This window comes from Dendropsophus ebraccatus, chromosome 7, assembly GCF_027789765.1.
Source record: "Dendropsophus ebraccatus isolate aDenEbr1 chromosome 7, aDenEbr1.pat, whole genome shotgun sequence".
NCBI lineage: Eukaryota > Metazoa > Chordata > Amphibia > Anura > Hylidae > Dendropsophus > Dendropsophus ebraccatus.
The window spans coordinates 118,301,280-118,324,248 of NC_091460.1; the positions used below are offsets into that span (position 1 = coordinate 118,301,280).

At 40.6% G+C, this 22,969-nt stretch overlaps 1 protein-coding gene across 2 annotated transcripts in view; it reads right to left on the reverse strand.

Moving 5' to 3' along the window:
* Nucleotides 1-874: 874 nt before the first annotated feature.
* Nucleotides 875-22,969, reverse strand: part of ADAMTS3 (ADAM metallopeptidase with thrombospondin type 1 motif 3) — a 140,312-nt gene continuing 118,217 nt past the window's right edge. For both annotated transcript variants that reach the window (XM_069978297.1, XM_069978296.1), the window contains 7 exons: nt 18,815-18,895; nt 14,149-14,312; nt 12,453-12,618; nt 10,214-10,346; nt 8,165-8,372; nt 7,866-7,983; nt 875-1,745 (listed from right to left, as the gene is read on the reverse strand). In XM_069978297.1, the coding sequence (XP_069834398.1) occupies nt 1,168-1,745; nt 7,866-7,983; nt 8,165-8,372; nt 10,214-10,346; nt 12,453-12,618; nt 14,149-14,312; nt 18,815-18,895 (1,448 nt within the window). In that variant the 3' untranslated portion in view covers nt 875-1,167. The remainder of the gene's footprint in view (nt 1,746-7,865; nt 7,984-8,164; nt 8,373-10,213; nt 10,347-12,452; nt 12,619-14,148; nt 14,313-18,814; nt 18,896-22,969) is intronic.

The window sequence follows — 22,969 nt, forward strand, 5'->3', positions numbered from 1 at the left end:
CAAGTACTTTACAGCTACGTGAGAGAGTGTGACACTGGCTTCTTGTTGAAAAGGTGATCCTGGAGACCAATTGCAAGTAAATTATTGCAGTCAGATGCATTGTGGTTGTGTAGAGTGAGGTGACATGTAAAAAATAAATATCTCTCTCCAGTCTTGGCTTGCTATTGAGTAATGTAAATCATTACCATGCTGTCTTCCAATAACTGGTCCTTCTATTTCATTCAATCCTTTCAGAAGAAAAAGAACGTGTTTCGCTCAGTCTTGTCATCCCATTAGTGGTGGCTACGTATCATAATGTCCCCTTATTAGAGAGGATGGTCAATGTTAGTTACTCTATCTTCTACTGATACCACACAAATGGTATACCATCTGTTATCATAGGAACATCATGTTCTTCCCACTCAGGAAATTTGTTTCTACTAACTTTACTTTGCTAATGAGAGTGTCTTCTTTTTTTTCCGTTCTATCCCTTTTCACTCCAGTATACTATAAAAAAACTTAAAGTTTTTTTTAGATAAAATGTAGTGTAATAAGCAAAGTGGTTTTAAAAGACATGCTGTGCCTTGCAAGTATATCAAACTTCTCTATTAGGATCTGCACGGCCCATCGAGAGGATGGGCAATGCTAGCCGTCAGGTCAGCAAGTCATATACAACCACTGGAGCAGGAAACTGCTAATTCGAGATATGACTAATGGAATGTAATAAGGCAGTTTGTATTGACAGGCAAGTATTAGCACCCAAAAAAACAACAGAGAATCGGTAAACATAACGTAGATAAAACACATCAATGAAAAATAATACTGACATTACAACATAGGAACACCTAGACCGTATTTGTGTTTGTTATATCTGGATAACATCGGTGATGGTGGGAAAAATTGTCTCTGTTATTTTTTGTATTTTTTTTTTTTAACGGAAAAAGAACACAAAAATTAATGTACAAAAACTGGTTATGGGGCCACTGAACAAAGTACACAATGACCGGCATATCTCCTCTTGGATGGGAATCTTTGGTGTTTTTCTTCAGTAACTTCAAGTTAAACGGAAAGCAAAGAATGGTCGGAAAAATAAATGAGTGAAGAAGTGAACCAGCACTTTGCACTTGTTTTATAAAGCAGAATTCACTAATGTGTCCTTTTTTTGTTTCAGTCCATTAATACTTAACTTCATCTTTCTATTGAGGAGGGCTGCAAAGAACGTCTCCTGTCAATAGGCCTTTCAATTTTCCTTGAGCTTCTCGCTGCAAAATGATTACCAGGTGAGTGGATGTTAGTAGCTGCCACTGGCGAGGCTGCCACTGGGTGAGATTTATGTACATGCATATTGCTACTGTGCGTTGTTGGGGGTGGCGGCACTGCCAGAAGTTTAACAGATTTGCTTGCTGCAAGGTGGGATCTTCTCGAGGTGGAATGTGACGCCTTTGGTTTATTTTCTTGAGAAGACACAATCCCAAGATCTGCATTATTTTCAATGGAGGAAAGAATGCTCAAAATACTTTTTGTTTCAGGATCGGCCTCCTCGAGACCGGGTGCTAAAGATGTTGGCATCATTCCACCCCTTGATAAGCTGGGATCATAAGTGAGTTCATCTTCAGTTTCAGCCGCTTCGGTAAGGAATGGAGGCGACTGAGTGCTGCGTTTGCTGCAGGATTCACAGCAAAGTTTGTTGTATCCAGGTATCGAGCAGTACCGCGCAAGAACTTCCATCTGACAGAATATAGACTTGTCTCCTAGACATGGTTCATCTAAAAGTCAAGAAAATAACAATGGGTCAATAATATATTGAACACATTAAAAATTTTGGCTTGTTTACATGGTTGTATTTGTAATCTGAAAGTCTTTACTTTTCTTTTTGCAAAATGTTATTGAATATTAACAGAGCAATAAAGAAGGTTGGGGGGATTTTCTTAGATTCTCTTGCTGGCGTTCGATCCAATTAAAAACAACACAAACACTGTACAGAGAACACACAGACTCTAAATGAAGGGAAAAGACAGGTTTGCCTAGTAAGTTGGAATACTATCTAGACTAAAGGTTAGTCTGGTTTAGAAACCCTATTTTTTAAAACCCCTATTGAAATCCCTTAGTGAAATAAGTTAGGGGGGGAGGTTAGTAGTTCAGGACTCTTATCTAGTAGCCAGAATAAAGTGTCACTAAAAGAGAATCTAGGACTGTGGTGGCACTATAGGGAGATTGAAGCATTTCTGCCTTCCTGCGTGGTTTACTCATAGATTACAGCTGATTGTTGAGGGTCTCAACTAGAGATAAGCGAATTGCCCATCTAAACGAGGCAAAGCGCTTTGTTTGATCGGCAAGTGACTTATCAGCCTACTGCCTTTCAGCTTTGTTCCGGTCCCTGCCTATCCTCCCTGGGTGCAGGGAAAGCTGGATCCAGTCTTGGGAAACCTCTCCCAGTTTTCCAGGACTGATCCTGCTTTTCCCGAAACCCGGGGGGGAAGCGGCAGGGAGCGGAACAGAGCTGAAAGGCAGGCGGCTCATAATCTACTTGCCGATTAAACACAGTGCTTTGCTTCGTTTAGATGGGCGATTCGCTCATCTCTAGTCTCAACAGCAGGATACCCTACGATCAGCTTATCCAATTTGGACACATATTCAGAATTCTCCTGCACTGATGGGTTAGGAATATAATGAGACAACTTCTGACAGCTGGACCCACTACAACGTAGTAGTGATGAGCAGGTGCGGATTAACTTTACCATAGGCCCCGGGCTGTTCACCAAGCCTGGGCCCCCCTACCCCACTGTAAGTATGGCAGCACCAGCATGGTGTTCATGAATTGTGCAAAGTTGTGGTAAAAAAGCATACATTTCTCTCACTAAATCTGGTGTGGGGCGTGAGGATGGGGCCTTATGTCTTGATAAGTGCCCGCCTATATGATATATGATAACGTTAACACAGGCTACATCTCTACATACTAAGGGGAATAAATTAAAACTGTGAAAAACAAATTGGCTTTTCCTATAGCAACCAATCACAGCCCAGACTTAACGTCTTATTGAGCTCTATTAAAAATTAACATATTGGTTGCTATGGGCAAATTGCAACAATGGACGTGATTTCTACAACACATATGTTGTGTGAACATGGCCTTATACTATATATATAATCAGTTTAGGCAGCGAATAATTTAAATTAGCCCTGAAAGTTATTCGACCAAATCCGCCTGACTGATCATAACCAGAAAGGAGGAATAAAATGTATCCTTACCGACAAACATAATTTATAAAAACTGATTATATGAAAGGGATATTGACATGGACTACAGTATACGGCATTGCAATGGGCAGATATTGGACACATGATCAAAAGTAAAAACAGATGTCACAGTCTTATATAAGTAATAGTGTAACACTGCCACCAAGTGGCATAGTATACGGACAAAGATTCAGTTTACAATAGTAATTCATTCTATTAATACAGCAAAGGTGCACAGGATTTATAGCAATTCTTATGATTAGACTTAGGCTGGGTTCACACTACGTTTTTGCAATTTGTTTTTTACATCGATTTTTTGTTAAAAACGGATGGAAAAAACGGATGCGTGTGTGCATTTGTTTTTCTATTGAATGCCATTATAAAAGAAATGGGTCAAAACGGATACGTTTTTTTTAACGGACACAAATATGAGGTCGACTACCTTTTTGTGTACGTAAAAAAAAAAAATGATCCGTTTTCTTTTTATAATGGAATTCAATGGAAAAACGGATGCACACACGCATCCGTTTTTCGCAAAAAAATGATGAAAAAAAGGATTGCAAAAACGTAGTGTGAACAAAGCCTTACAGTAGTAAAACCAGAAGAGCAAGGACACACAATATATCATGACAAATGTATACAGTGCATATGCATAAATTCACATTCACAACTGTGATCACTGTTTGAATATAGAAGCTTAACTATTCGTTTGAACACCTCTATAACACCAGATTTTTATATGATGTATTGTGCACCCTTGCATCTCTGTTCTTTGTCATATAATAGTATGAATTGCTATAAGAGATGAGTGGGTCTTGAGTCGGATAACTTGGCATTTGAATACTGATAGCTGAAGAAGTTGGACGCAGCCCTAAGGAGCCTGGGAATACAGCCATAGGCCATAGGGTGTATCCATGTTTTCCAGGGCTCCCTATGGCTGCATCCAACTTCTCCAGTCAACACCAGTCATAGAAAGGGATAAAGATCAGAATTAGGTTCAATAATGACTGTTGTAAAAGGGGTTAAAGTACAAGTGTGCACTGTGTTTACACATAAACATTAAATGGTTCATCCAGCGCTACAAAAACATGCCCACTTTCCCCCTACTGTTGTCTCCAGTTTGGGTGGGGTTTTGAAAGTCAGTTCCATTGAAGTAAATGGAGCTTAATTGCAAACTGCACCTGAACTGGAGACAACAAGGGGAAAAAGTGGCCATGTTTTTGTAGCGCTGGATAACCCCTTTAAGGGTGTGTTCACCCGTACAGGATCCGCAAAAGATCTGTAGCAAATTTGATGCTGCAAATTTGAATCCGTAGCAGATCCGCAACAGATCCACAGCAGATTTGATGGCCCAGATCATCATATCTGCTGCGGATCCTGTACGTGTGAACGCACCCTAAAGGAAAAGTCCAGCGTTTTTTAAAATCTGGCAGTCGGCAGAGGGAGGGGGGAAATTGATTACAAGTAAAGACTTAACTCTCCCCGGGTCTGCGGTGAGCAGCAGGACCTGCCGGAAGTCTTTCCCCCGAATTGTGATGACGATGTCCTGTCTGATAGACTGGTCGCTTAGCCAATCAGCGACTAGAGCGGTGTCCCGCCCCAGTTACTGACTGGCTGAAAGATCAGTTCACCAGTCTCAGTTCACCAGGGTCCTGCGACCGACCCCATCGCTTACCGCGGGCACGGGGAGAGGTAAGTTGTTACATGTTATCAATTTCATCCCTGCACCTGCCGGCTGCGGGCTTTTAGAAATAACCGTACTTCTCCTTTAACTCTGACAATTTTTGTAGAAGATAATTTAACTGAAAACTGGATATAAGAAATTGTCATGCCTTTCAGTATTGCAAAGAAACACTTTAAGGTTTGCTGAAAAGAATATGAAAAGCCTGCACACTTAGGAAGCCTCTCAGCTGGACACATTACAGTAAACAACTGGAAATACAGATAGCATCCGTAAGTGCTAAAACACAAAATAACACTCCCGTGCTCCTTCCTGTATACATAACAATGATATACTCACATACTCATTGGTCTCCCAAATTTGTGACTTTTTCAACCCCTAATTTCTATACATTCCATTAGTCTGTAATTTAGATAGAGTCCTATCTAGTGAATCATATCACTATGGTCAATACCATATAATTTTTTCTTCCTACATGACAATGATTTTGATATGATCTGCAACAAGTACAAGACAACATGGGACTTCACTGCCATCTAGAGTTTACTTATGATACAGAAAGGAGATACGGCTCCAGTATAATATGTGTGAAAGTTAGAAGCTAAAGTCAAATGAAAAACATCAGCACCATACATACTACACATCACCGTTCATAATGTAGCCGTGATATTTATATACAGTAGTACAAATCAATGGGGTATTTCCATTAGCATGCATGTAGTAATCACTAATTATATTAGAAAATTCCCATGAAAATTTCCATGAATAGCAGAATTACAAGATGCTAATAATTTTTGGTGATTTAATTTTCCATGTTACCATCTAAATTTAAAAAGATTCCTGAATTCTTGCAGTTCCAATTCTGGCCACTAAGTTTACAACCAAAGGCCCCCACACACCTTCAATAACTAATGGCCGAACGATTGTCTGGCCGTCAGTCATGTAACTCACCTGGAACGTTCCTGTGTTCTCTAAGTCTGAGGGTCGTATTACATGGGCCGATGAAGGCCCAATAATAACTCTAAACGAGCGCCGATCTGCTAGATCGGCCCTCGTTTACTTGGCCTATTACACGGCCTGATTATCGTTTAACAAGGGCTGCAGGGACATTGATACCAATGTCCTTGCAGCCCTTGCTTTTACTTTATACATTACCTGTCCAGGCTGCAGGGCTCCTCTTGCGGTCTTCTCCCCGGGTCCCGCGCGCTCCAGCTTCAGACCGTCCTATCTCAGCTGATAGGCCGCTCAGCCAATCACTGGCCGCGGCGGTCCTGGCCTGTGATTGGCTGAGCGGCCTGTCAGCTCTGAAGCTGGAGCGTGCGGGACCTGTGGAGAAGCAGAGCGCAGGAGGAGCCTTGGACCATGGATAGGTAATGTATATTGTCAGTCGCCAGCCGCGCACCGCTATTACATGTAGCGATGCGCGGACAGCACCCGACAATTATAGGTTCAAACCTATATCAACGATTAGCTGATGATTGTTGTCATCGCCTGATTGTTGTATTTATTACAGAATCGGGCCGATTCTGGCGATTATCGTTCCGTGTAATAATACCCTAAGGTGTATAGCCGCCATTAGCTGAGACTGTTTTGTACAAATTATTTCACAAAAGTGTTCTTCAACACAGACAGGAGTTCAGTGACAGATCACACCAGTATATAGATAACACAGACAGGAGTACAGTAACAGGTGACACCGGTATATAGATAACACAGACAGGAGTACAGTGACAGGTGACACCAGTATATAGATTACACAGACAGGAGTACAGTGACAGGTGACACCAGTATATAGATAACACAGACAGGAGTACAGTGACAGGTGACACCAGTATATAGATAACACAGACAGGAGTATAGTGACAGGTGACACCAGTATATAGATAACACAGACAGGAGTACAGTGACAGGTGACACCAGTATATAGATAACACAGACAGGAGTACAGTGACAGGTGACACCAGTATATAGATAACACAGACAGGAGTACAGTAACAGGTGACACCGGTATATAGATAACACAGACAGGAGTACAGTGACAGGTGACACCAGTATATAGATAACACAGACAGGAGTACAGTGACAGGTGACACCAGTATATAGATAACACAGACAGGAGTACAGTGACAGGTGACACCAGTATATAGATAACACAGACAGGAGTATAGTGACAGGTGACACCAGTATATAGATAACACAGACAGGAGTACAGTGACAGGTGACACCAGTATATAGATAACACAGACAGGAGTACAGTGACAGGTGACACCAGTATATAATTAACACAGACAGGAGTACAGTGACAGGTGACACCAGTATATAGATAACACAGACAGGAGTACAGTAACAGGTGACACCAGTATACAGATAACACAAACAGGAGTATAGTGAGAGGTGACACCAGTATACAGATAACACAGACAGGAGTACAGTAACAGGTGACACCAGTATATAGATAACAGACAGGAGTACAGTGACAGGTGACACCAGTCCACAATACCAGTGTGGACACAGGAGCAACTTGTAGAGCTGGAAGACTCCCACAGCATCCAAGATATCATCAAGGTCCAAGCTTTATTATAACATCCGGTACAAGAAATGCGACATTTCGACAGTCAAAGGTCAAAAAAGACCTTTGACGGTCGAAAGGTTGCATTTTGTGTAACAAATGGTATAATAAAGCTTGGACCTTGACGCTATGATATCGTGGGAGACTTCCAGCTCTACAAGTTTCTACAGAATCCATCTCCTGCATTCTCTTGTCCACTGTTTTGTTGTAATCTGTATGAGGATCCCCATACCCACTGGTACAATACTATATATTTCTTTAAGCTTAGTAAATTAGGGAGAATATTAAATTAGTGAAGTAAACCAGATAGAATCTATATATTTCATCTTGTTAGACCTTTGCAATAAATAACTTTGTTCCTGAAAGATGAAATGATATTTCGTTAGAAGCTGCACATACCGTTGCATGGGGTCAGCTTGCATTCCCTTATAGATTCGGGTTTTTCTCCCTCACACTGGTCACCCACACGACACAGGACTTGTCTGACCTCTATACCCTCACCACACGACACAGAACACTGCATTGGAAATAAGAGCACAAAGGTAATATCAGTAATACAAAAGATGTTCTAATATCGGAGACTTTAGGATGTCAAAATCAGCTGCATCGTACCAGTTTTTACTTGTAAAACATTATGGATAGTTTCTCTAAATTTCAATGTAATCTTGATCTATATGTCACATGATGCTGACACTGACCTCAGACCAGGCTCCTGTCTTCCACTGTGCTGGGCAGGGAGTTCTGTTGCATGATCTTCTGCTTTCCGGCCGTTCTCCAGTACAATATTTGCTGTGCACAGATCGGTTCGTCCCATCGTGGAGAGGCTGAATGCATCGTACTACTCGGATCTGATACCCGGAACTTCCACAGCTTTTCGTGCAGTGCTCCCATTCATCTGCCACCCAGCTAAAGGACGGTAAGGGGTTATGTAAGTGGATACATAAGGGGATGCAGGTGAATTATTTCCTAGCCTTATAAAAGACATAATCATCTAAAGGACGACTATCAGCCTATGACTGCCTCCCCCCCCCCCCCCCCCCGTCCTCTCCCAGGGTTAGCAAACGCTCTGCAGTTGCTCTATCACTTGCTGATTTAATTCACTTTGATGGACGACATTGTACTTATGACCTGAAAGCTATTTGACGAGTTGCTGTCGTACCAATCTTTTTTTCTGTGATCGCAAGCAGTTGTGCAATATACTCACTTTATTTTTTATTTATTATTAGTTATTAGTTTTATATGTTTAAATCAATGTCATATATATGGCCAAACTGTGGTCCATTCTGTTTGCTGATTTTTGGTCTTTTCTTTGTTCAAAATAAGAGACCAAACACAGGAAGTCCCAGTCCTTTGTGCAGTCACACAAGGAAAGACCCCTGTTCATCATGCAGGTCGTATATCAAGTCAGGGCAAATAACTTAGATTAATTATATTATTAAATTTTGCTAATTATGTTATCAGCTCTGCAGCTTACCAGGAGACATTGCTCTGTGTTATGTAACAATTCAGTCACTATAATTTCACTGTGTGGTAACAGAGGTTTTGGTGCTCTGTGACAGGAGAGCTGACCATACAATGCAAGCACCCCAGGATTCTCTGCTACAGATTGTGGATGCACAGCAGCTGTACACATGCGCAGTGAAGGCACACACCTAGTGGCCATATATAATGCTGATTTAAAAATAGAAAACTTAAAAAATAAATGAGCAAGTATATTTGAAAACTGCTTAATGGTGCGTTCACACCTACAGGATCTGCAGCTGATTTTCTGCAGCAGATTTCATTTAAATAACTGAACACAGCATCAAATCTGCTGCAGATCTGCTGCAGATCCTGTAGGTGTGAACGCACCCTTAAATCACATCCCCTGTTGATTTCTTTTTTTTTCTTTTCGAGACAGTGCCTCTTTAATGCTTAGATGTATATACAGTGTGTGGTATACTTTACAGTATACACATCATACTTCATGCAAACACGATTAGGCTATGTTCACACAACGTATTTTTTCTAGAGATGAGCGAACCTGGAGCATGCTCGAGTCCATCCGAACCCGAACTTTCGGCATTTGATTAGCAGTGGCTGCTGAAGTTGGATAAAGCCCTAAGACTATGTGGAAATCATGGATATAGTCATTGGCTGTATCTATGTTTTCCAGACAACCTTAGAGCTTTATCCAAGTTCAGCAGCCCCCGCTAATCAAATGCCGAACGTTTGGGTTCGGATGGACTCCAACCCGAACCTGGTTCGCTCATCTCTAATTTTTTCGTATTTCTACGGCTATTGTTGCAGATTGCAACAACGGCCATGGTTAATATGAAAAAATACGTTGGCTTGCTGTCTATGGGATCCCGGGCCGGAGCGTATACACATAGTATACATTACGGCCGGGATCCCTCGCGGCGCAGCAAAGAATGTCATGTCAGTTTTCTGCGGCAGCTATTCAGTGAATAGCGGCCGCAGAAACCCATGTCAGTGCACACTATGGAGCGAGCTGCTGCAGCCGTACGCTTCATTAAGTGCTGTGGAGTGTTCTGATGCGGGCGCGCACGGATGCGCCCGCATCAGAATTCTGCGGCATGAAAGATCATCCGGCCGGTTACTGCAGTACCAGCCGGGATGATCTTTTCAGAGACCGGCCGCTCCGTGACCCGCCCGGGTCACGGAATGACCGGTCTCATACGCCTTGTGAACATGGCCAAAGAAACACAATCTATTCAGTAGACCTATTATTATTTCTGATCACTCACACTGGCTGTGTACACTCCTGTAAGTTGCACATTCGCCTGATAGGCTTGGGCTTCTTGTTAGCTTCACAGAAGCTGCGGTGTACCATTTTGTTATCACTTTTCCTTCGACAGCCGTATTTTGTGTATTGGAAACCTGAAAGTGGTAAAGCATAAAATAATTGTTATCTTTTTGAACATAGCCAGATTTCCTACAACATAGTGAGTATAATATGATAAAGTTTAGTGGAATTTCCCTCTTTTTTTTTTTTTACAGATCTTTCCGTTTTAATGCAGTGATCCCAAAAACTAGGCCAAAGTCAGCTTTGGAGCATTGCTAAGTTTAGAACGAACAGTGATCCTGTAAGTGTCCTGCAAAGAGCAGTTATGTGTCTGAACCAGAACCATGTGTACAGAGTCTGACAAGGGCTAAGAGGCTGCACAGCTTCCTTATTCAGAGCCACATGATCTCCATGAGTGCTGTAAGTACAGATATAGTATTCCATGGGAGAATATAGCTGTACTAGAATCACAGACAAAACAAAATCCATAAGGAATTGGAAACATCTGTATGTACAGCAAACACCCATAGATTTGTAATACTGCCATTGTGTGGCTCTGTATAAACTGAAGCCAATAATATATTTCCATGGAGTAGTTATGAGCATTTTATGTAGCAATAACCAAAACTATGACAAACTACCACAGCAATACCATGGATATTGAAGGAAAAGAATGGGCACTACTCCTGGTATGGCGGTTCCCATAGTCCATTCTGCACCCATGAAGCACTGTGATAGCGACACCACACTAGAATAAGCGCCCTAACACGTGTTGACAGGAACGGGCACCCCACCAGCATATCTTCTACAACACTTACAATGGGGTTGTGCTCGTCACGTGACGGATTAAAGTGAGCGTACATCCTTTGATTGGCACCCTAAAGATAATGGCACATGATTAAAGGGGTTATCCAGCACTACAAAAACATGGCCACTTTTGCACCACTCTTGTCTCCAGATTGGGTGGGGTTTGAAACTCAGTTCCATTGAATTAAACTGAGTTTAATTGCAAACCACGCCTAAACTGGAGACAAGAGTGCGGCAAAAGTGGCCATGTTTTTATAGCACTGAATAACCCCTTTAAGATGTCACCTCAATCATGCCAAAAACATAATACTCTATAGGGCTATGTTCACACAAAATATATTTTCGTTTTATGGAAATATACGTTACATAGCCGTCTATGGGATCCCGGCCGGAGCATATACACAGAGCATACGCCTCAAGAACCGACATGTCAGTTTTCTGCAGCCGCTATTTAGTGAATAGCAGCCGCAGAAACCCATGTCAGTGCACACTGTGGAGCGAGCGGATCCGGCCACTCGCTCCATAGCGTGCAGTGTAAAGTTCTGATGCAACGTGTTCTCATTGCTGTTTGTGCAGATAATGCAGTTTCCACAATGTGCAACAAACTATTCCGTTAGGTGGGATGGAGAAGATCATACCCTCTTCTAGAGGAGAAAACCTGGATGAGATTATTTTGCAGAAAGAAGCTAGGTGGTTCTATAAAGGCCCTATTCCACGGAACAATTATCATTCATAAACTCGCTCCAACGACTGCTCGTTAAGGATTTTTTTTAGCGAAAGATAACACATAACACCCGTGTGAACGTGATCGATATCTGTAATGTAACGACTATTTTGCGGTCGTTACATGGTCTAAAACGTTCGCCGGGGTGATCATGACCATACCACACACCTATTTTTTTAAAACCTTTTTACGAGCGTCTGAAAGATTTCTAATTCCACAAAGCAATTATCGTTAACGAGCGGTCGTTGGAGCGAGTTTATGAACGATAATCATTCCGTGGAACAGGGCCCTAAGTCTGAGACCCCTAATGAGCAACTCAACCCAGGTCATTAAGGGAATGGGTGGGTTACAGAACCAAGACAGGTAGTCAGGGGGGTCTTGTGTAAATTGACCTTATTTTGAACTTTCAACCTTATTAACTATGTTACTATGTAGCTTCTAATGCTTCTCACGTTGCTCGGGTAAAGGTGGTAAAAGTACACCTTCAATAACTTCAATCACTTATATCTCCAGTGAAAATCAAATTAGATTTTTTATTCTAATATTTGTATATTTTTACGAAACGAAATATGCAAAAATTAGAACGAAAGCATGTAATAGGTTTGTGCAAGACACATTAGAACTCCGTTGGGATGCCCATGTAAATGATAGCCTTTCATCCAGCACTCACCTCCGCCACAGGGTTTGGAGCACTGAGACCAGCTTTTTAAAGCCCACTCATAGGTATCCAGTTCTTCCTGCAGAACGTTGTTATTGTTTATTGAAGGTAAAGAATCTTCATGAATGATGTATTTATAGGTCAGGCTGGATTTGGTGTCATTCTCTTGAGGTATAACCTATAGAAAACATAACACTATCATACAGGCCGCCATGAAATACTGTGTACTGACAGAACAAGGGGATTGGCCTATTTTGCTAGAGATGCGCTAAACAACTCAGCTTCCAAAAGTTTCTGTCAGCCAAAAAACATTTTCCATGACTTATGTTTCTTCAGTACTGCAGACATTTTTATGTGTCTCTTACCGTTAATGAACTCCAAGAGCCAGTTTATTACTTTCATCTCTTTACATTTGTCTTGTAGAGAACACACAGGCAGTCAATAAATGTTTAAAGGGAACTTACCAGCACATTTATGCTTCTCCCCATCCCCCATTTCCGCAGAAAAATCTGCGGCAAGGTGGATTTTTTGCATATTTTAACCTAAAGTTTAAAATCTGCAATGAAACCCAAGCAAATCAGACATCAAAACTGACATTAAAGGGGTATTCCACCCAAACATAACTTCTGATATGTTGCTGTCCATGGTAAGACTAACAATTCCTTCCATACTTGTTATTATCTATTGAGTCTCCTTCCCCCAGTTCTCAGCTGCTGCTTTCTGCTGAAGACACAAAAATCTGTGGGTGAGCTTTTCTCTTCGTCTTCCCCTCCCCCTCCCCTCCCTTCTGAGACAGCTGATGTAAACAAGTCCCTGCCTGGCTTTATCTGCAACATTGTAGCTTCTTTGTAATGCGGGGAAGGTTGATCACAGTGAGTTCATTAGCATCTTGACTTCAGAATAACCCCCCAGCATTAAAAAGAAGCTAGAATGTTGCAGATAAAGCCTGTCAGGGACTTGTTTACATCAGCCATCTCAGAAGGGAGGAGGAAGGAGGGGAGACGGAGAGAAGCTCATACACAGATTTTTGTGTCTTCAGCAGAAAGGAGCAGCTCAGAACTGGGGGGAAGAGACTGAAAAGATGATAACAAGTATGGAATTATTTGTTAGTCTCACCATGGGCAGCAACATATCAAAAGTTTTGTTTGAAAGGAATACCCCTTTAAAGGACTACTCCGGCATTTTATTTTCTTTCAACTTGTGTCGGAAAGTTAAAAAGATTTGTAATTTAACATTTTTTTCCAGTACTCATAAGCTACTGTATGTCCTGCAGGAAGTGGTGTATTCTTTCCAGTCTGACACAGTGCTCTCTGCTGTCACCCCTGTCAGTGACTGGAACTGATTAGAGTAGGAAAGGGTTTTTTTTAAATTGGCTACTGATGTTGACGGTCCCTGTCGCAGACATAGGCGGCAGCAGAGGGCATTGTGTCAGAGTGGATAGAATACACCACTTCCTGCAGGACACACAGCAGCTGATAAGTACTGGAAGACTTAAATTTTTTAATTAGAAGTAAATTACAAATCTAACTTTCTAACCCCAGTTCATTCGAAAGAAAGAAAATGTTTTCCGGAGTACCCTTTTAATTTAAAGAATAAAAAAAATTACAAAAATTACACACCATTAACAATAGCCTTTGTCTCAGTCCATGCATATAAATATAATAATTGGGGGGGTAGTCCCAATAAAAAGGAAGTTACTTCTACTCACCAGCACCACAATAGGATCATGCAATGGCCCATCAGTGTGCACGGTTTCAATGTCATCTTCGATTATGTATTCCCATTCAACACCAAGGTCTATGAAGGATCGAGACCTGGCTTCTTCGCCTTTTCCATTCAGAATGTAATGTCCGGTTGCCTGGTTTTTAATAGCTTACAAAAGAAAGCATATATTCAATGTGTTTAATGAAATATTAGTTACAATATTCTACCAGACCTGCGCTGCAGGGCCCCAGTGACCCGGCTAATGGACAGAACCTGGAACTTTTACTACAATTTACACCAGAAACCCATGTGAAGAAGCTGACATCTAGGCAGCTCCTACAGTATATGGCACAAGGAGAGTCACAGATGCATCAAATGTATGAAGAGGATAAAGAGGACTGTGTATCTTTATACAATTGAACTTCAAATACAAATCACTACAAATCACTTTCACTTAAAGGGAACCTGTCACCAAAATAATGTTATCTAATCTATTGCCATCATGTTATAGAGCAGAAAGAGCTGAGCAGACTGATATATATCTTTATGAAAAAAAAAATTTATTCAACTTTTAACTTGAATAAAATCCTGATAATTCTTGGTTGTCACTCATTCACTGGACTCTTTAGAATGGAAAGATCTGAGATTTACTGAAGTTCTACTGAATCTTTTCCCGTAAAGATATATATAATTCTGCTCAGCTCCTTCTGCTCTATAACATTATGCTGATAGTGTAGATAGCATTTTCATGGTGATAGGTCCCCTTTAAGATTGCCATACAAAGTGCTAGTCTGAAAGAGGTTAACCAGTATTACAAAAAAGTAATAGTTTCTATCAAAAACACTGCACCACACCTGTTTTCAGGTTGTGTGTGGTATTACAGTGTTTAATTTAATTGAACTACACTGTTATCTAGGGAAGGAAGGATGTTTTTGTAAGCACGGACAACCCCTAATAATAATACAAATTAGTTTGTTGTTTTTTTTTCTTTTTTGTAAGCTTAGCCTGCACTAACATAGATTCTATATTATTATTTTGACTTTTCTCCTTTAGGAGAAATTTGTATGTTCAGCTAGCTCCTAATTCTTGCGGCAATACTTCCTTTGGCCTCTGTGGGGCAGCAAAGTCCTTTCATATCCTTTAATAGATCAGTAACTGTTGGTCATGTTAACAAGCTGTACCTTGGCTGCCATTTCTCTGGTAAAGAAAGTTGCAGTCACAGTAAGCTGGCACTCACGTAAGTGTCCTCAGATGCCTCAGAAACACTATAGCAGAAAGCCTTAGGAAACTTTTACATGGCATTAGAACTGAGTCATTGTCTTTCATCACCTGGGTTGTTTCTATATTCTGTACTTCTATATATTTTGCTAGGACCACACTATGGCCCAGAGTTATCAATATGTCAAAAATGTGTATAGAAACCAATGACATGCTTATAACACTATTCTCGGCTCACTTTAATACACAATAATATATTCAAAACTATGTGAGCAATGTTCTGAGCTAGTCGCCCTGTCTGCTGTATGTTATATTCTGGTTGCAATGAAATACCATTCCCTCTTGGAATGTAAGCTTTGCAATGTTTAACCCCTGTTCTTGTTCCACTACTGTTTTGGGGTATGTGCACACTGAGCAATTCTTGCAGAATTCCACCCAACATTGCTCCTTTCCATAGAGAAAAATGGGATTTCTGACTGCCCATGCACACAGAGGAAATTTACATCCGGAATTTGCACGGAATATGCTTTCTGCCCAAAGAATAGACATGTCAATTCTTTGGGCGGATTCCGCTAGAGGAATCCTTTAGAAGTCAAGGGGGCTTGAATTCTGATTGAAATTCTGCTTGAAATCCGCTTGCATTCCACTGGATTTCCGCTCGGATTTCACTCAAATTCTGCTTAAATTCTGCTTCTATTCTGCCAGAACAGAATAGGGGTATGTGCACACTGAGGAAAAGGTGAGGAATTAGGTGAGGAATCCACTCTTATTTCAGGCTTGAAATTTCTCCCATAAAATATGTACAGAGCAATGTCCCATTGTGTTCAATGGGATTTCCACTCTGTTGTTCACACTGCAGAATTTCACAGCAGAAATTTCTGCCGCTAATCCGCTTTCTGCCCAAAAAATTGACATGTCAATTCTTTGGGCGGATTCTGCTAGAGGAATCCTATAGAAGTCAATGGGGGGCTTAAATTCCGCTTGCATTCTGCTTGAATTCCACTTGAATTCTGCTAAAGTTCTGCTAAAATTCTGCCAGAGCTGAAGTCAAGGAATTTCAAGCAGAAATCTTTCAGCGACAATTCCTCGAGAATTGCTCAGTGTGCACATACCCATAGTGTCTGTTTATAGATACACATCTCCCTAATACATGCAGCAGGTTTTTTTTTCTTTATCGCTTCATCACAACCCATTCTAAGTAAATGGGATAAAGTAGGATGCAATAATAAATAGATAATATTTTCTGTGAAGGCAGAAACCACAAAACCACGACCACGAATTAATTATAAAAAGTGTATTTGTGCAATAGCCCAGGAAGCACTGACATTTAGACTTTACTGATTCAAACCCTATAAAGTTGGCCAAGACTAAAATGAGCTCCAAAATAAGAAGTGCTGAGTGCCCTTAAAGGGGTCGTCCAGCGAAAATCTTTTTCTTTGAAATCAACTGGTGTCAAAAAGTTATATAGATTTGTAATTTACTTCAGTTTAAAAACTCCAGTCTTCCCATACTTATCAGCTGCTGTATGTCCTACAGGAAGTGGTGTTTTCTCTCCAGTCTGACACTGTGCTCTCTGCTGCCATCTCTGTCCGAGACAGGAACTCTCCAAAGCAGTAGAGGTTTTCTATGGGGATTTGCTGCTGCTCTGCACAGTTTCTGTCTCGGCCAGAGATGTCAGCAGGGAGTACTCTGTCAGACTGAAAAGAAAACAACATTTCTCGCAGGACATACAGCTACTGATAAGTATGGGTATGGGAAGTAAATTACAACTTTATATAACTTTCTGACACCGATTGATTTGAAAGAAAAGGATTTTCTCTGGACAACCCCTTTAAACACTGACCTGAATAGATATCTTTACACTATTCAAATCAATAAATAAGTTTATGTTTATAATAATAATAATAATAATAATAATAATAATAATAATTATAATTATTATGATAGTGCTGAAAATAATTAGGATTGTAAAATTATTGTTAATATTACTGATTGTATTATTATAAAAATATTATTATTATTATTTTAATAATAATAATTATCAAGCCATTATTAAATGTCGAGGCCTGCTGTTAAGGACCAAGGAAAACTACCGAACACTACTGAATGTTTCAGGACATTTTTAGGTCTATACAGATTCCCTTTAACGGTAACAGGAATTTTAACCAGGGGTGCCCAAACGTTTGCATGCCACTGTACACATGGCATTGTGAGTGACCAGGATTCACTGCATCGTACTGTTTGTCTGCTTAGTCTACAGGGTTTAGTGATCACTTCCCATAGTGAGCCGCAATGCGACCCCATGCACCCCAATTTCCCAAGTAGCCCCAGTCTAAAATGCATCACAGAACATCTAATTAGACATAGATATGTATGACATTGAGGTTACTAATTGACAAAATGCAATATTCAAAAAGTTTACAGTAATTAACGGGACCCCTTAAATATTCTAACATAATGATTCCTTGTCCATCTGGAGGTATTGTACAATTCTTTATAAGTTTTCAACATCCAATATAAACCAAAACACAATAGAACAATGTCAGGGTTTCAGATGTAATTTGCAGTCTGCACTACATAAAACATAACAATGGCAATAAGCTGAGAGTTTAAAGCAATGACTGTAATAATAATCACCATTGCAGCATCTAAACTGAATATTGTGTCTATGCCAATGAATAAAAATACACTTTGCATTGGAAATAAGACTCAAGGAGATTTTAAATGTAAACTGTATTGAAACCAGCAGTGTAAGTGGATATACTTTGCGATACAGGTTCCTAAAGGTAGTCCAGGTATCATGGTTAGGCTATGTTTACACAAGGTATCTCAACGGCCGTGATGCAGTAGTAAGAGCAGGAAAAAAAGCACTTTATAAGTATTTCCCGTAATAAGTGTATATTGGTAATTTGTATAACTTTTGGGGGGCAATACAAAAGTTTAATAAACATTTTCACTGGACTTCTCCTTTAATATGTTCATAGTCTTAAGGTTATTCCTTATCCTATGTATAGGGCATAACTAGTTAGATCAGATGAGACCCCCCACCAATCTCAAGAATAGAGGCTCCTTCTTCCATTACTGATTTGAGCACCAGTGCACAAGACTGGTAACTGCTCCATTCACTGTCTATGCAACATTAAATATAGGTGAGTGCTGAACTGTGGTAAACGTGTAAATCCCATATACAATCAATGGAGCGTTGGCCAAGCATGTGCTACCACTCCATCCACTCATGGGACCTCGGTTCTCGTATTAGAAAGGGGTCCCAGCAGTTGCCCCTACAATCAGCTAGATATCCACTATTCTGTGTATATGGGATAACATTTTATTTTGGGCCAATTCCAATAAACATACAGTATGACAAAGAACAAATTCTCTCCTTGAGTCTTTTCCTTTTTTTTTTGCTTCTGTTTATGGGATTTGGCTCAATCCCAGGATGAAACACTTACCAAGAACATGAGGGGAAGCCTCGTCTTCTTGGATAAACACATGTCTAGCACCAGGAGGGATGTCAAACATCTTAAGGTAGCCTATACATGTGTTGTGATCCAGCAAAAGAAAAAAAAAAGAAGATAAAAGCGAAGGTTAGCATAGCGGTACATTATCTAAAAGCCATATAGAACGGATCCTGTAACAAGCTACAAAAGGAGAAAATAAGATTAGTCGCTGAGGGAAAGTAAAAAATTAAATTTTCGTTTGAGGGGGTTTGTTGTTTCTCTTGTGCGTGTTGAAAAAAACAACAAGGATAGACAAAATGTTCTTTTTTTTATGTCGTAGAGCGTAAAGATTATTATTTTGATGTCGTTAATCCACTGAATTAGATTGGATTTTCCAATGGTTTCAAGAATCTCAAAAAACATAAGAAACAGGAACATTCTGTCTCTTTCGAAGCGATGCTTGCTAAGACACGCTGGTGCCTCCAGTCATCATCTCACATCACGTAGGATCTGAGATGTCACTTACCAACAACATTTTTAGACTCTCTGGACTCATACAGGGAGATGTTTCGCGCTCCCTTAGGTAAAGTGAAAGCTCCTCTTGTTTTCCCTTAAACAGATTATTTTTGTCATTAAATCACTGACAAGTCTTATTATTTTCATTGACTACTATGTCCAAGAAAAAAGACAAACACTAGAAGGCATTGCACTTTGTGAGTATGTATCAAAATGTCACATCTTCAATGAGAAAAAAGATCGGATTTGTATATTGTATATTTAATCATTATATAGTATACTGAACGGTCATTAAATTAAAACCATACTATAGAAGAGCCTTGTATTGTATGAGCCCCTCTTGAGCTAATAAAACATTTCTGAGCTGTGGAGGTATTGACTCCTCAAGACCTCTTAAATAAAGATGAGCGCAACTCAAGTTTGATCGTTCGGCATTTGAATACTAAATGTAGCCCTAGGGAATCCGGAAAAACATGGATACAGCCTAAGCCCTATGTCTCTATCCATGTTTTTCTGAACTCCTTAGGGCTTCATCCAACTTCTTCATCCACCGGTGTTCAAATTCCGAACAACCAGACTCGCGCATGTATGGGTTGCGCTAATCTCTACTCTTAAAGTGTCCTTGGTGTCCTGGCACCAGGTCATTATGTGCAAATTCCTGAATTCAAGTTGTGAGGTGAGGCCTCTATGGATCAGACTTGTTTTTCCAGCACATCCCACAGATGCTCAATCAGGTCTAAGGGCCTGTTCACACTATGGAATCGGCCGAGAGATTCCACTCTAAATCCCCGCCTAATCCTGCCTGCTATGTCTTTCAATGGGAGGTCTTGCGCGCCTTCGATTTCCGCGCCTCTCCATTCAAAGAATTGACATGTCAATTATTTGAAGGGAAAGGCGTGGAGAGCCGAGGCGCGCAGGGTCTCCGATTGAAAGACATAGCAGGTGGGATTTGGCACAGAGTCCGTGGGCGGGGGTTCTGAGCGGAATCTCCTCGCCGATTCTGTAGTGTGAACGGGCCCAAAGGGAATCTGGAAACCAAGCCAGCACCTTGAACTCTTTTTATTCCGTAAGCCATCCCTGCACAATTTTTTACATTTTTTACATCAGTTGCTTAGATCTTTATACTTTCCTATTTTTTTTTGCTTCCATCATATCCAATATATCATATCCCACCACTTGACAGGTACTATTGTCACAAATATACCCAATGCTTTTCGATTCACCTGTCACTGGTTTTAATGGTGTGTATAATCATTGAATATGTTAGGTCACCTGGGGATGTGGGAAAATTACATAATTTTTTGCAGAAATTGAGTAAAATGGTTATTATTCTGTGGATACTACTGTTGATATAAACCTTTTGCTATGGCTCTCGTAACTTCAAAGCTTTTAGTTAAATCAGGTGCACTTGTATTCTGCATGCATGAGACGACTAATTGTTTGTTTTCTCAATTTACATTGCTTTAATGATAGTTAGTTAGTAGTGTTGAACGAAGAGGCCGAACTTCTTATGTTCAACAACGTTCTCCGAACCTGAACATTCAGCATTTGACTCCCCATGGCTGTAGAAGTTGAATGCAGCCCTAGGGAGTCCTGGAAAACATAGATACAGCCTAAGGCCATGTACAGACCTTGTAAGAGACCGGCCGTTCTGTGATCCAGGCCGGTCACGGAACGGCCGGTCTCAGAAAAGATCATCCCGGCTGGTACTGCAGTACTGTCCGGATGATCTTGAGCATCCTTAGTGCCCGCCGGCATCAGAAGTCTCCACTGCACACTATGGAGTGTGCAGCCGGAGCCGCTCGCTCCACAGTGTGCACTGACAGGGTTTTCTGCGGCCCCTATTCAATGAATAGCGGCTGCAGAAAACTGACGTGTCAGTTTCTCACGGCACCGCTAGGGATCCCAGCCGGACTGTATACTATGTATATACACTCCGACCAGGATTCCATAGGCGGCAAAATCATGTATATTTTCATATTAATCACGGCCGTTGCTGCAATCGGCAACAACAGCCGTAGTTTTACGAAAATATACAGAGCGTAAATATAGCCTATGGTTGTATCCATTGTTTTCAGGACTCCCTAAAGGCTGCATCTAACTTCTGCAGACATTAGATGCAGCCCTAGAGAGTCCTGGAAAACATGGATACAGCCATAGGCATCCAACTTATGCAGCCGCAGGAAGTCAAATGCAGAGCGTTCGGCTTCGGAAAACTACCGGTTTTCACTACTAATTAGCTTATAGATCATCGGCATTGTATAATTTGTTCCTTCCAGGTCAATGCACTAAAACAGTCATCGCAAATTTCCATTAGGAATCTTTACTTGTACACGTCTACTTGTCATGTATGCTTATACAGATGTTTTGGTACTGTTTGGTACTTGCTTGTATTTGTCCTTTTAATATTAAAAAGGACAAGTAATATGTTTAAACAAGAGATAACTATGGCGGTGCTTTACTTTGTGCCCAGGACTGAGGTTATAACTCATTTGCTTGCTCTATCCGATGATCTCAGCCATGCCCTGAAGGAAACTATGTTGCAGCTGACTGGCTCTTATTTTTGCGTAGTGGGAAATAGACTATAATAGAGTGACTCAGTCGGATTTGATTGACAGCCGGAGAGTGAAGCATCCACAGTGCGCTTCCCCTGTCTATGTCTCAGGAGTGAGACATAGAGCAATATTGTATAATGACATGTCAAAAGTTATTTTATTTGACAGTAACTCTAATAAAATATTGCAAAGCTCAATTATACTTAAATGTATAGGGAAAAGAATCAATCATCCCTTTAGTTTAGCTGATCTGTAGGATAGGAAATAAAATTATTCCAGGGCAGAGATTGTGAATAGACCCAATGGGGGAGATTTATCAAACATGGTGTAAAGTGAGACTGGCTCAGTTGCCCTAGCAACCAATCAGATTCCACCTTACATTTTCCAAAGAGTCTGTGAGGAATGAAAGGTGGAATCTGATTGGTTGCTAGGGGCAACTGAGCCAGTTTCACTTTACACCATGTTTGATAAATCTCCCCTAATATGTACTGTATACTGCACATGCAGACCCAACAATGCACAATGCTAAGGAAACCTATTTGCCTCCTTCCACATGTCCTGTTTTCTCACAGTAAATGATATCTATCCCTGTTATCTGGTAAATGAGGAATACCCACAAATGCTTGAAACTATTGAAGTTATTATCCAGATAACTGATATGCATCATGTAAAACCAATATAGACCACAAAGGTGCTACCTGCTCTCAAATGAGTGAAAAAAATATATTAAAAAAACCCAACATATTTTTGATACATATCTCATCGGCACATTATAAGGAAATCTCTTTTTTTCCCAAAATTTGGTCTGCTGTGGCTAAGATTAGTAGGGAGTTTTTCTATTTTATATTTATATTGCATATTCCCCGCAGTTTTTATATATTTTGATTGATTTAGGCTATGTGCACACAATGTAGATTTTATGACACAAACGACCGTAGTTTTATATTAAAACAACCGCCGTTCTTTTCAGGCCACGTTCACACTACATATCTTTACATTGAATAACAGCAGTTGAAATCACACTAGTGTGTATGGAATCACGGCCGTAGTGTATACACTCTCTATACACTACGGCCGGGGTTCTCTGCGGCTGCAC